The following is a 14435-nucleotide window of genomic DNA, read 5'->3' as shown; positions in this document are numbered from 1 at the left end:
ACACATTATATAAACATTCTACCTATGATCTACATCTACAGAGTCTCACTAAGGGCCTTGAACTTTAAAAAAAAAAACTTAATTACTCATCTGCATGTCTATATGAGCACATGAGTGCCATGGCACTATGTGAAGGTCAGAAAACAGTTCTCTCCTTTTATGTGGGTCCCAGGGATCTAATTCAGGTCGTCTGGCTTAGCAGCAAGTGCCTTTACCAGCTGAATTATCTCACAGGCCCAGACTCTGAAGTTTCTATACTCCTGCTTTAGCCTCCAGGTAAGATAATGGGTATATGCCATTATGCCCAGCAAACACTATATTTAATTCACATATCTGCTTTGTTAATATATTTTGTTTTCTATGTTTTTGAGACATCTCCCTCTATAACTCAGGCTGGCCTGAAACTCACTATGTATCTCACACTAACACTAAACTTGTAAAGATCCTCCAAACTCAGCCTCTCCAGTGCTAAGATTACAGGAGTGAGCCACTAGACTTAGCTATTTACTACTTTTAATTAATGTTTTTATTTTTATGTATACAAGCGTTTTATCTGTATGTATGTATGGGAACCACTTGTGTGCAATGGTCACTGAAGCCAGAAGAGACATCAGAATCCCCAGAACTGGAGTTACAGATGGTGTGAGCCACCATATGGGTACTGAGAACTGAACCTAGGTCTTCTGCAAGAACAGCAAGTGCTATTAACTACTGAGGCATCCCTCCAGCCCCCTATTTACTACTTTTTAACGCAGTATTTTATGCCTCCCAGAAGGATTCAGAATAGGGGAGATGGGAATTAAAAACCTGGCCTAGCACATACTGCATAAGGCTGCAAATCTAAGGTGGACCTTCAAGGATTAATGAAACTTGGTTTAAAAAAAGCTGAGAAGAACTTTCTTTTTTTTTTTTTTGGGTTTTTCGAGACAGGGTTTTTCTGTGTAGCTTTGCGCCTTTCCTGGAACTCACTTGGTAGCCCAGGCTGGCCTCGAACTCATAGAGATCCGCCTGGCTCTGCCTCCCGAGTGCTGGGATTAAAGGCGTGCGCCACCACCGCCCGGCTGAACTTTCTTTTTTTAAATAAATAAATATTGAAAGATTTTTTTAAAAATGCTGGAGGCAGGAGGATGGGATGACGAATTTCTGGGCTGGCCAAAGGGCTCAGTGTGCTAATGAAGTGCTTCTTGTGCAAGCCTGGTAACCTCAGTTCAATCCCAAGCAAGACCCATTAAAGATGAAGAAAGACTGACTCCATAAAGTTGTCCTCCAATTTCCACACATGCACAGAGGTACAGAAGTCGCACAGATACATCACGTGTGTACACAATAATTTTTAAAATTAAAAAATCCTAAAATGCTAATGTTTACATGTAACGTATTGGAATTAGAAATATGAAATTTTATTTTTCAAACACAGTGATTTAAATTAAAAAAACAAAAAAACTGCAGGCTGGAGAGATGTCTCAGCACTTAAGAGCACTGGCTGCTCTTCCAGAGGACCAGGGTTCAATCCTAGCACCCACATGGTGTTCACAACTTTCTGTACACACACACACACACACACACACACACACACACACACACGTATGAACATTTAGGATAAAAATATATTTGTGACTTTTTTCCTGAGACTGTTCTGCTACTTAGCCCCAACTGCCTTGAACTCTTGATCATCCCACCTCTCCTCCACCTTTGTCTCTGTAGTTTCAAGATTATATGCACTTAGCCTGAATTCACACTTTTTACAGCAATGGTAATGAGTTAGTCAAAAGGAGATAGTTATTACTTTTGATTGCAGGCAGAGTGTGGAATTGTATCAGGAAGCTACGAAGTGGAGTCTGTCCCTGTTATAGATCAAAGATCTCAATCTTTGGTGAAACATTCCCAGCAGGTTTCTCAGGAAACCAAACAGCCCAGTAAATGATAAAAAATACTCTCTAGTCAAACGAATGCCCATCAGCAACAAATCTCCATAAGATACACTGATTTTTAACAGTGATTTAACAGTGATTTAGACAGAAACCACTAATATTCTAAATTAATGTCAAGATGCTGCAGTGAAACACAAATTCTGAACCCATGAGGAAAATGGAGCAGTTCATAAGTACTTTCATCCCACTAGCCCCTAGTGCTCAGAACCTCAGAAAATTTCACAACTTGTGACATATAAAAAAAACAAAGAGCCGGGCAGTGGTGGTGCACGCCTTTAATCCCAGCACTCGGAAGGCAGAGCCAGGCAGATCTCTGTGAGTTCCAGGCCAGTCTGGTCTACAGAGTGAGATCCAGGAAAGGTACCAAAACTACACAGAGAAACCCTGTCTCAAAAAAATCAAAGAAAGGTATAGTGGTGTTTAATCCCAGCACTCAGGAAACAGGCAGATAGATCTCTGTGAGTTCAAGGCCAGCCTGTTCTACACAATGAGTTCCAGTTCAAAAAAGAAAGAAGAAACCCAGGCTAGCCCAGGCATGGTGGTGTATACCTATTATCCCAGAACTTGAGAGGTAGAGGCAGGAGGATCTCAAGTTTAGAACCAGCCTTAGCTATACATCAGGTTAGAGGTCACCCTGTACAACATGACTAAAACAAAAAACATGGGGTGGGAGATGGCTCAGTGGCTAAGAGTACTGCTGTGTAAACATTAGACCTAGTATCCCCCGCACCATGCACAGCCACATAAGCCTATAATCTCAACACTATAACATGGGTGTGTGGCAGAGCTAAGAGGTTCACATGTTTGCCTGCCAGCTAATCTAGCCAAAATGGTGAGCTCTAGGTTCAATAACAGGCGCTGTCCCTGAGTACTGGGATTAAAGACATGCACCACCATGCCAGGTTGAAGTACCTTTTCAAACTACTCCAGATCCAACAATGCTTCTTCCTCTCCAGCCCTATTATTAAATGATTAATTATGACCTTGTCAATTCATAAGAAATATTTACCTGCATTTAAAATACATAGTACCTTCATGGCTCCCATCATGCTTTCCTCTCTCGGGATTGTCCCATTCAACTCCTAACCAGAGTCCTAGCAAAAGAAAAAGAAAAAAAAAAATAGTGACAAAAGATGACAAAGGGATGCTCCATTCTCCTTCAAGCAAATACAATTTGTAACAGAAGCTTCATCACATACAGGTGGAGGAGGGAATGTCCCAGGAATCTCCTGGGAACTTCATTCAAACTACGCAATAGTAGCATATGTGGGCCAAAAAGCCAACAAAAACCCCAATAGCAGAAAACAAGAACAGCTAAACTTTACTGGGTATACTAAGCATGGATGAATATTGAAGACATGATACCAAGTGAAGAAAAACACCACAGAGGACTAAATGTGGCTTACCCCACACAGAGGGGATACAGGGATCTCTCTCTGTTGAGCTGACCACTTCATAAAGTGGCTAATACATGCCATATCATAATTCATAACTATAAGCTATACATGACTAAAATGGCAAATTCTACCCTAAATACCTGTAACTGCCACCATAACAAAAAGTCCAGAGGGAGGAAAAACTGAAGGTAGAGAGAATTTCACTCAAAAAAAAAAAAAGAAAAGAAAAAAAAAAGGCCAAGAGAAAGCCTTCAAAGAAAAAGACTGTCCCAGAAAGAAACCTGCAAGAATGCAAGAGGCTCAGACACCTGAGTAAGATAAAATGGGCAGCAGAGCTGCCAGTTCCTTGGGCATGAAGTTTAAAAAAAGGAAAGCATCCAGTAACTAATTAGGGATGAGAAACAGATTTAAGTGTTCAAGTGTTCCTAGGTCTTTTGAATGGGACTCAGAATTAAAAACAAAACAAAAACTGGGGCTGGAGAGATGGCTTAGCAGTTAAGCTCACTGGCTGTCCTTCCAGAGGACCTGGGTTCAATTGCCAGCGTCCACATGGCAGCTCACAAGTATCTCTAACTCCAGTTCCAGGGGAACTGGCACCCTCACACAGACATATACAGGCTAAACACCCATACACATAAATCTTTAAGCAAAAACACAAAAACCAAAACTTAAAAGCAATTATTAGGGGTTGGGGATTTAGCTCAGTGGTAGAGTGCTTGCCTAGCAAGCGCAAGGCCCCGGGTTCTGTCCTCAGCTCTGGGGGTGAGGTGGGGGGGGTGAGAGCAATTATTATTAGGGTTTCCTAAGTCAGAATAGCATATCTTAGCCTTAGAGAAATCATTAAGTAATTATTTTTTTGTTTTTGTTTTTCGAGACAGGGTTTCTCTGTGTAGTTTTTGGTGCCTGTGCTGAATCTCGCTCTGTAGACCAGGCTGGCCTCGAACTCACAGAGATCTTCCTGGCTCTGCCTCCTGAGTGCTGGGATTAAAGACGTGCACCAACACCGCCCGGCTCACTAAGTAATTTTTAAAGCTATGACTATCTAATTAATAGAGAAGAAAAATAACCCAATGGGGTGGTAAAAGAACATCCATAAGGCAAACACACAATAATAAACCCAAATTATCAATAATTCTGTGTGCATGCAAACATGCAGATGTGTATGTTCAGGTATACAGGTACATGTGTGTTAGCATGCATTTGGAGGTCAGAGGTCAGTCGAGTGTCCTTCCTCAGGGGATTTCTTCCCTTTTTTGTATTGTTTTAAAGATTTATTTTTAAGTGTGTATGTGTGTTTCGTGGTCTGTTTATGTGAGTGCAGGTGCCCAAGAAGGACAGAAATGTCTGATCCCTGGAGATGGATCTATAGGATATTATGAGCCACCTAATGTGGGTGCTAGGAACTGTTCTCAGGTCCCCTACAAGAACAGGAAATGCTCTTAACTGCTGAGCTATCTCCAGTCCTTGCCATTTTTTTTTTTTTTTTTTGGAGATAGGGTCTCTTAGTGGTACCTGAAGCTCAATCCCTAGGATCTACAGTAGAAGAAACAACTCTAACAAGTACTGTGAAACCGGTACACATTACACACACACAAATAATAAAAACAAACAATGGGATTTTGGTAGGGAAAAAAAAACCCTAAAAATTTGACCACTGATAAATTTTAAGTTTTAACAAAATTAAGTCTTTTGATCCATAAATACAGGAAGTTTGTATATACATATATTTTTTTCTTTCCTTCCTTCTTTTTTTTCAACACAGTCTATGTAGTCCTGGCTGGCCTATCCCTTACTATGTAGACTAAGCTGGCCTCTAACTCACAGAGATCCCTCTGCCTGCCTCCCAAGTGTTTGGGTGTGCCATCATGCCCAACTCCTTTAATTTCTTTCTGTACTGTTTTGTAGTTTTCATTCTTGTTGGCTAATTCCCAAAAATTTTAGTTTTTAGCATCATGCATACACAACGTGGAATGTTATAGTCAGCCCACTACAAATGAAGGAAAGAAAGTCTAACACAGGCTATAACCTGAATGAACTTTAAGTACATCATGCTAAGTGAAACAAGCTGGTCATAAAAAAGAAAAAATACTGTATGATTCTGCTTATGACTCCCAATAGTACAAATTGCAGAGACAGAGGAGGAAAAAGGGGGAATTACTGCTTTATGGGTATGACATTACAGTTTGGGAAGACAAAAAACTGTTCCAGAGATGAACAATGAATGTATTTGATGCCTGTGACTATACATTTAAAAACAGCTAACTCAGGTAACCCTAGCATTCAAGAAGAACCTTGATACAGAGTGGCAACAACAAAACAGACAATTTTTAAAAAGATTTTTTTGTTTATTTTATGTATATGTGTGAGTACCTGCATGTATGTATACCATGTGCCCAATGCCCAAGATATTCAAGAAGAGAGCATTGGAGCCCGTTGAAACTGGAGTAACAGATAGTTGTGTTACCATGTAGGTGCTGGGAACCAAACCTGGGTCCTCTGCAAGAGCAGCAAATGCTCTTAACCTCTGAGCCAGTTTCTCTCTAGCCCCAAGAAACTGTTTTAAACAAGGTAGAAGATAAAGACCAACACCTCAGGTTATCCTCTGACCTCCATATGCATAGTGTGGCATGCCCTCATACACACAAATTAAAATGATGTATTTTATCCTATTGGTATATTTACAAAAATCTTCAGTATGTTCTCTGATCACAATCTCTAAGGATTCTGTGAGCCTATAACAAAATGTTAATTAGAAAATTGTCAAAAGGTTAGGTGTGGTGGTGCAAGCCTATAATCTAGCACAGGCAAGAGGATCACTCCAAGCTCAAGGCCAGCCTGAACTACATAGCTAAATACTGTTAGAAAAGAAAAGAAAAGAAATCAGGCCAGAGAAATGGCTCAGTGGTTAAAAGCACAGGCTGCTCTTGCAGAAGACGCAGGTTCAGCTCTCAGAACCCACATGGCAGCTCACAACTATCTAGAACTCCAGGTCCAATGGATCTGGCACCCTTTTCTGGCCTCTGCAGGCACTGTGCATGTGTAATACACATACATATAATGCAGGCAAAACACACACAAAATAAATTTTTTTAATTCTCATATATTTAGAAATTAAGCAACGTTATTTTAAATGACTTTAAGTTAAAAAAGAAATCAAAACAAATTAGAAAAATATTTTGAAAAGACTGGGTAACTCAGTAGTCAAAGCAGCCAAGTGGGCATGGATTACTAACTAATTCCAGCCTTGAAGGTGGGAAGAAAGCAAGGTGATTAGCAGGACTAGCCATATTGGAGCACTCTGTGTGAATGAGACCCTGCCTTGATGAGTAAGGTCAGAGAACCATTAAGGATGAGTCCCTACACCAACCTTGGGCCTTCACATGCCTGAGGCTAAATTTAAAAGTAACAGACTAATTTTTTTGGTGGAGGACAATACAGGAGTAGAAGGGGTGTGGAATCTTCCTCTACAGTTTAGGAGAACTGGTAAAGCCAGGCATGTGGCAGGAGAGGTCCTTCATGGAAGCCCTAAGCAGCCACCATGCACTTTACCACTGGTAAAGTAAAGCCTGGATTTGTGTTGGAGACTCCAAGATGTTAGGAGATGTCAGAGCCATAGGATATCTGCCAGGGAGAGCTGCAGATAGGGAATAGAACCAGCAAAAGAGAAAAAAGAACATTACAGGCAGCAAAGCTTGAAGGGCAAAGCCATTAAGCCTTTTGACAACAGACTTGGAGCAACAGTATTTAGTTTTCCCTGCTGGATTTCAGTATTCCCTAATTATGACTCCATTCCTCCATTTTGGAATGGAGTCTTATTTTAGTAATATACATTCTGTGCCACTGTACGTTGGAAGTATGTTATCTGCTTTTGGATTTACAGAAGGTTACAATTAAAGAGATTGCCTTGGGTCTCAGAATGAGATTTTAGACTTTTAAACAGCATTGAGTCAAAAACCAAGGTGACTTTTGAAATAGAACTAAATGCATTTTGCATTATTTTATTGCCACAAGCTTATGGGGGCCAGGAGGTAAAATGTGGGTGTGAATGAGAATGGCCCCCACAGGCTCATATGTTGAATACTTGGTTCTTATTGGTGAAATTGTTTGAGAAGGATTAGAAGATGTGTCACTGGGGGTGGGCTCTGAGGTTTCAAAAGACATGCCATTCCCAGTGTATGCTGTCTTTCTGCTTCCTGCTTTATGATCAAGATGTAAGCTCTCAGCTGTTCCTACCACCATATCTTTACTCTGCCCATCATGGATTCTAACCCTCTGAAACTGTAAGCCCAATTAAGTGCTTTATTTTGTTGAAATAATAAATAAAACAAAAAACAAGAAGAAAACCAAAAACAGATGAGGAGCTCGGAGTGTAGTTCAGTTGGTAGAGTGCTTGCTTGCCCAGTATACATGAAGCTCTGGGTTGAATGCCCAGCACAGTTTAAACTGGGTGTGGGAGTCCATGCTTGTAACCCTAGCATCCAGATTAGGAATTCAAGGCCAGCCTGGGCTACACAAGAGCCTTTCTTAAAAAAAAAAAAAGAGCACCAGGCCATGAAAAGACAAAGACACAGGGGAACCTAAATGGACATCGCAAAGGCAGACAAGGTAGTCTGACAATTATGAGAGACAGTGGAAAAGGAAAACTATGGAAAAGGGCCAGTAGCTGTAGGAGCTCAAGGGGATACACAGCTGGCACACAAAGCATTTGGGGAACAATGGGAGACATAAGTCAGACATTTGTGACTAACCTATACAATAAATAATACCAAGCACAGACCCCAAGGTAAACTAAGCATGAGAGTGATGCCATTAGTAGACACAGTGATTATTAACACTGAAATACACACACCACTGCAATGAAGGAGGTAACACAGTTGGTTATTTTTACTGTTTTCTCTTTGGGGGCCTGCCACCCAGCTCTTAAATAAATACATGGAAACTTATTCTTACTTATGAATGCCCAGCCTTAGCTCGGCTTGTTTCTAGCCAGCTTCTCTTAACTTAAATTATCCTGTCTACCTTTTGCCTCTGGGCTTTTTACCTCTTAGTCTATATATCTTGCTTTCCTTCCTGCTCTGTGGCTGGCTGGGTGGCTGGCCTCTGGCATCCTCATCTCCTTTTTTTGTGCCTCCCATGCTTCGTTTCTCTTCTCTAGATTTCTCTTCCCATTTATTCTCTCTGCATGCCAGACCCGCCTATTTCTCTCTTCTGCCTAGCTATTGACCGTTCAGTGCTTTATTACACCAATCAGGTGTTTTAGGCAGACAAAGTAACACAGCTTTACAGAGTTAAACAAATGCAACATAAAAGAATGCAACACATCTTTGCATCATTAGACAAATATTCCACAGCATAAACAAATGTAACACATCCTAAACTAATATTCTACAACAAGGTAACACTCAAGGAGGTTGTGCACATACAGATAAGAAGTATTTGGGAGCTTGCCAATCTTTCCCCTCAATTCTGCTGTGGACTTAAAACTGCTTTAAAAAATGAAGTCTAGAAGCTAGGCATGTCTAGGACTGGCCAGAAGTTCTGTGGGCCAAGCTGATTGCCACTAAGCCTGATAGGCCTGTGTGGAATCCCTGGGACTTATGCAGTGGAAGTAGAGAAGCAACTCCAGCCAAGTTGGACATGGGTGCCCACATGCATGTATATATGCAGAAAAAATAAACCAGTTTAAAAATAAGCCTATGTATAAAATGAGTCCATATGATCAGTGTACTCCACCTCATACACTAACACAAGATGCCATATTATAATTGGATTGACTTGCTGAACATAAAAGCCAAACTAAAGGATCCTAGTATACATGAGGCCTTAGGTTCCATCCTCAAGGCTAGTAGGGGTTAAAGTTGTTTGATAAGTGGACTATTTAATTGAATTTGACAAAGGTATCACCAGGTCAGTGACTTTACCAATAGGCTAGAAGCTACTTCAAGTACACTATCTGTAACTACAGGGCCCATCTCCTCATAGGGCTAGCTTGACCACTGGACACTGTAGACATCCAAGTGCCAGGAATCTCTTCCTTTACCCACTCCACCCAAGGACAAGGATGGATACTGCCAGCATATCAGCTTTGTTGCTGCTTCTGCTCTTTGGCTTCCTTGCACAGACCAAGTCCTGAGATAACTATTTTCAAAGACACCTAACTATACTTATGTAATTAAAGACCAAGAAACTCAGAGATTCTACCCAGTTCTACTAAGCAATATTGTTGACCTGAGTCATTCTCAATTATCTCTACATTCCCCTCAGAGAGGGCAACTCCTCAGAGCCTCCAAATATGGCCAACAGCTCACAGCCAAAACAAAGTTTCACTACTCTAATGGCTGGAATCCTGCTATTTCAAGGTTAGCCTAAACAAAACTCAGGTTCTTTGAAGCTATGAAGGAGGCTATCTTCAACACCATGCTAGGCAGTCTCATGTCTAGAAGGCCCCAATGCCACTGTGCTTTTGTAGTCTGTAACCTGGGGGTGTCTTTAAAAGATCTATGTGGGAGCCCGTTTTCGGGTTCCTCGTGGCTTTACCCAGCATGTCCGCATAGAGGATGATAAGGACCACGGGCCTGAGTGCAAGTGTCTGAGATGGTCTGCACTTGGCTGTGCTGGGGGAGGAAGTCTTTTGCTCCACCCCTTGGCATCTCTATAAATACCCTGGGGCAGAGACAGTCGGGCCGATGGAAAAGGTTCCAGGCCCTCTCGAGGCTATCCTTTATTTTCTATCTGTTTATCTCCGCAATATTCATCCTTCTGTCTAATATTTCCTGCTGCTCGCAATCAAGAAAACTCTGGGGAGCTGTGGGGTTGGTGCTCAGAAGCCACACACTGAGATCCAAGTCAACACTAAATTGCCCTGTATCTATCTACTCAGATCAGTTCCGAATATATAGAAAATATTCAGATATTTGCTGATTGAGTGAGGTATACGAGGCAGTTTACTACATTGTTATCATAAAAGAAAAAACTAGAGATCAATGTTCAAAATGAGGAGCAGGGCTCAGTAATAGGCACTTGTAAGACTGAGATAAGAGGATTCCCTGATTCCAAGAGTTCAAGGCTAGCCTGAATAACATAGCAAGACCCCCCCCCATCTCATTAAAAATAAAAAAGGAGAAGGGCAGTAATAGAGAGCAGTTAGCTAAACTGTACATAGTGTACTGAATGGCTAAGCATTAGGAAAGCCCAGTACTAGCAGAGAGAAGGAAAGAGACAGCAGAGGGGAAAGAAGTGAGAGCACAGGGGATTGTGAGGTGGGGCTGACAGGACCAAAGTACTGTTTAGATTTATGAAGATATCACAATGAATTCATTATGATACATTACTAGTACATACTAAAAACAAAGGTTGAAGAAGAAAAACCCAGGAAAATAATGTTATAGGCCAAGCAGAGTGGAGTACTCTTTTTTTTTTTTTTTTTGGTTTTTCGAGACAGGGTTTCTCTGTGTAGTTTTGCGCCTTTCCTGGAACTCACTTGGTAGCCCAGGCTGGCCTCGAACTCACAGAGATCCGCCTGGCTCTGCCTCCCGAGTGCTGGGATTAAAGGCGTGCGCCACCACTGCCCGGCGAAGTACTCATTTAATCCCGGACTCAGGAAGCAGAAACAGGTAGATGTCTGTGAGTGTGAGGCCAGCCTGGTCTCTATAGCATGTTCCAGGCCAGCCAAGGCTACATTTAAAAAAATTAATAATAATGTTACAGAAAGTAACAGAAAGTAAATGAAGAAAGGTATCAAAAATTCTATGTGTATCTGAGCCACACTACACTGATGCCTGAGGAATGATGAAAGCCTTCAGCAAGAAAGAGCAGTCTTTCAAAAGAAAAGGACTGCTGATAGCACTACCATTTCCTAAGGGATCCAGTTTCATACTGGACACATTCTTACTGCCTTGGAGATCAGTGGCTTCATCAAAGAAGCTATTGACTAGTTATAGAAGCTGGGAAGATGAGATCAAAGGACTAGAAAGAAGACTCAATGCCTATGTGTGCCCGTTCTGGTTAGTAGTAACTAACACCTCCCTACCATGTTCTCACATGGAGAGGAAACAATCCTATTTTAAATCTAAGAAATCCCTGTCTCCTCCTGGTTGTTTTTTTTTTTTTTTTTTTTGAGATAGGATCTCACACTGCAACAGCTCAAGCTGGATTAACATTCACTTTGGTAGCCTGCACTGACTTTAAAACTTAGCAATTCTTCTGCTTTAGCCTTCTGAGAACTCGGACTATAGCCATGAGCCACTGTATCTGGTTAGAAATTATAGATTCCATATATCTCTGAGATCTTTTGAGATTTGAGGAATTAGAATTAGGTTAGTTCCTAGTTTTCTCCACTATGTATTTAGAAGTTAGATGTTTTCAATTCTGTTTAGCTTGTTGCCACTTAAACCTAGTTCTTTCCAATATTTATAAATTTAATTGTATTTTTTCCTGTCCTGTTCTCCTCAGAGGTATAGGATAAGCCTTAGTTTAAAAAAGAAAATCCAGCCAAGTGGTGGTGGCACACACCTTTAATCCCAGCACTCAATGGCCAGTCTGTTCTACAGAGTGAGTTCCAGGATAGGCTCTAAAAGCTACACAGAGAAACCCTGTCTCGAAAAATCAGAAAAAAAAAAAAAGAAAATCCATTTTAGGTTGAGATTTAGGAGCCTACAATATGCCATCTTGATATACATGTCATTAATTTATTATTCAACAGTTTATACAATATATATATTTAAACAATATATATGTATGTATGCATGTATTATTTCTTTGTAAATCAACAAAAATGAGCAATACACAAAGTTTTATTTGGCCAAAATGCAATTACATTATCCACAGTTATGTAACGTAAGTATATACCCATGCATATACACAAATACATACAACATGGGGAGGAGAAGCATTCAAATAACTTTCTTTTTTGTTTTGTTTTCTGTTTTTGTTTTTGTTTGTTTTGGTTTGGTTTTTGGAGACAGGGTTTCTCTGTGTAGCTTTGCGCCTTTCCTGGAACTTGCTTTGGAGACCAGGCTGGCCTCTGAACTCACAGAGATCCGCCTGCCTCTGCCTTCCAAGTGCTGGGAATAAAGGCGTGTGCCACCACCGCCCGGCTCAAATAACTTTTTGAATTATGAAAATTCAAGACTGTTGGTTGTTTGAAGTTTGTTCAGAAAATATTTTAAAGTTGATTTAGTTTAAGAAACACTACACAATCAATCAAGTAGCATACAATTAAGAAAGCTGTACATATCATATACATATACAATTCAATGTCACCCAAATAAAACTATGTATCTTCAAGTTGGCTGGCAACTTCCTTAAAACTGGTTATTTTATTTTCTTTATTTATTGGAGATAGCGTCTCACTGTGTTGCTCCAGTTGGCTTGGAATTTGCCATGTGGAGCAGGTTGGCCTGGAACTCAAGAAATCTAACTGCCTCTGACTCTGAGTGCTGGGATTAAAGGTGTGTGCCACCACACCCAGTTCAAAACTGGTGTGATAAAGCACTACTGAGATGCTTCTATGGACCTGACTGAAAGATTTACACAATATCATAGCTTACCTGCCACAGGAGGAACATCACCACAAAAGCGCACTGTTGCAAATTCTCCATTAACTTCAACTCTTCTACCAACGACATCTAATGGCAAAATGTCACTCATTATAAGACAACAGGAATCCAAAACAGGAGACCTAGGAAGGAAAACATGAAAAACTGACAAGAATTTAATAAGCAAAAATTGTAGCCTAGGCTGGCCTGGAGGGCTTAAACTTAGAGCAAATCCCCCTGCCTCAACTGCTCAAGTGTTGGGATAACAGATGTGAGGCACCACACCCAGCCAAAGTTTTCTTACAAGTCTTTTCCCCCATGGGGATTGAAGAAATGATTTACTGTGTAAGACGATTGCTACGCACACATGAAGACCTGAGCTTAGATCCCTAGAAAAAGCCAAGTGTGACAATGTACACCTGTAATTCCAAAGCTGGGAAGAAGAGACAAGAGGATGCTTGGGGCTTGCTGGTTAGCTAGTTTTGACAACTGGTGAACTCCATGTTTTGTGATCAACCCTGCCTCAAGAGACAAGGTGGAGAGTGATGGATAAGACACACTGAGTAGACCTCTAGCCTCTGTGCACACACACAATATTAAAGAACAATAGTTGCAGCTGGCGATCTGAGTTGGTAACATGCTTACCTAGCAGTCACAAAGCAGAGTGGCTCATGCATTTAATCCTAGTGGTCAGAGGCCAACCTGGGATATATAAAACCCTATCTTAGAAAGAATAACAAAAAATGAACAACTCGAAAGTTTTAGGTGTGGTAATATTATGGATACTATCTTTTTATTTGCTTTTTCTTTTTTTTTTTTTTTTTTTTTTTGGTTTTTCGAGACAGGGTTTCTCTGTGTAGCTTTGTGCCTCTCCTGGATATTTGCTTTTTCTTTAAGACAGGATCATGTAACCCAGGCTGGCCTCAAACTCACTATGTAGTTAGGGATGGGTCTTGAACTCCTGATTCTCCTGCCCCAGCTCCCAAAATGTTAGAATTACAAACATGTGCCATGCCCAGGTTGGCTACAACTTCTTTCAAACTTTGATCTTTTGGAAATAAACACTGAATTATTTATAGAGTTTCAAAAGCCATGTTTTAGCTGTCCCAGTAGCAGTGCAGGCAATCCACAGAACGAAAGAGGGACAGTGACCAGAAGAGTGTGGATTTTAGTAAGTTTAGAATCAACATTTGGGAGAATAACTAGATAGAAATTGTCAAACAGAAAATTAGGAGCCTTGGTTGGTTGTTTTTTGCCTTGGGTAGATGGTGATACTCTAAGGCACTGCAACTTCTAAGACACGTAAAAGTCCCTGTACTACAATGGAATCTTCAGCAACGAAAAGCAAAAGAAGTCATCACAGAACCCAACACTTGGGGCAAGTAAAAGCAGCACAGACAATTTGAGGAGACTGAGCAGTTACTAGGAACCAGACTGGGCTACTTATGTTTTAGGAAACAGATATATGGATAGGCCAAGGCAGCTGGCCAAGGCAGAGCCCTGCTCATAAGTCTATGCCCTGAAGCAAAGTTCTAGTCCTTGAGTAAGATGCCAGTAGAACTCCATTGCTA

At 40.9% G+C, this 14435-nt stretch overlaps 1 protein-coding gene across 5 annotated transcripts in view; it reads right to left on the bottom strand.

Annotated features, from left to right (window-relative positions):
• The window catches only part of Tbce (tubulin folding cofactor E), a 52131-nt gene that overhangs the window by 20985 nt on the left and 16711 nt on the right, over positions 1–14435 (bottom strand). For all 5 annotated transcript variants that reach the window (XR_008215772.1, XR_008215773.1, XM_052728415.1 and 2 more), the window contains exons 2-3: positions 12877–13007; positions 2941–3025 (exon numbers count right to left, since the gene is read on the bottom strand). Coding sequence is in view for 3 of the 5 variants with exons in the window: in XM_052728415.1 (XP_052584375.1) it covers positions 2941–3025; positions 12877–12976 (185 nt within the window). In the remaining 2 variants the exon portion in view is untranslated. The remainder of the gene's footprint in view (positions 1–2940; positions 3026–12876; positions 13008–14435) is intronic.

Source organism: Peromyscus californicus, unplaced genomic scaffold, assembly GCF_007827085.1.
Source record: "Peromyscus californicus insignis strain IS unplaced genomic scaffold, ASM782708v3 Scaffold_8__1_contigs__length_139910024, whole genome shotgun sequence".
NCBI classification, from domain to species: Eukaryota; Metazoa; Chordata; class Mammalia; order Rodentia; family Cricetidae; genus Peromyscus; species Peromyscus californicus.
This window is presented reverse-complemented; position numbering and strand designations above follow the sequence as displayed.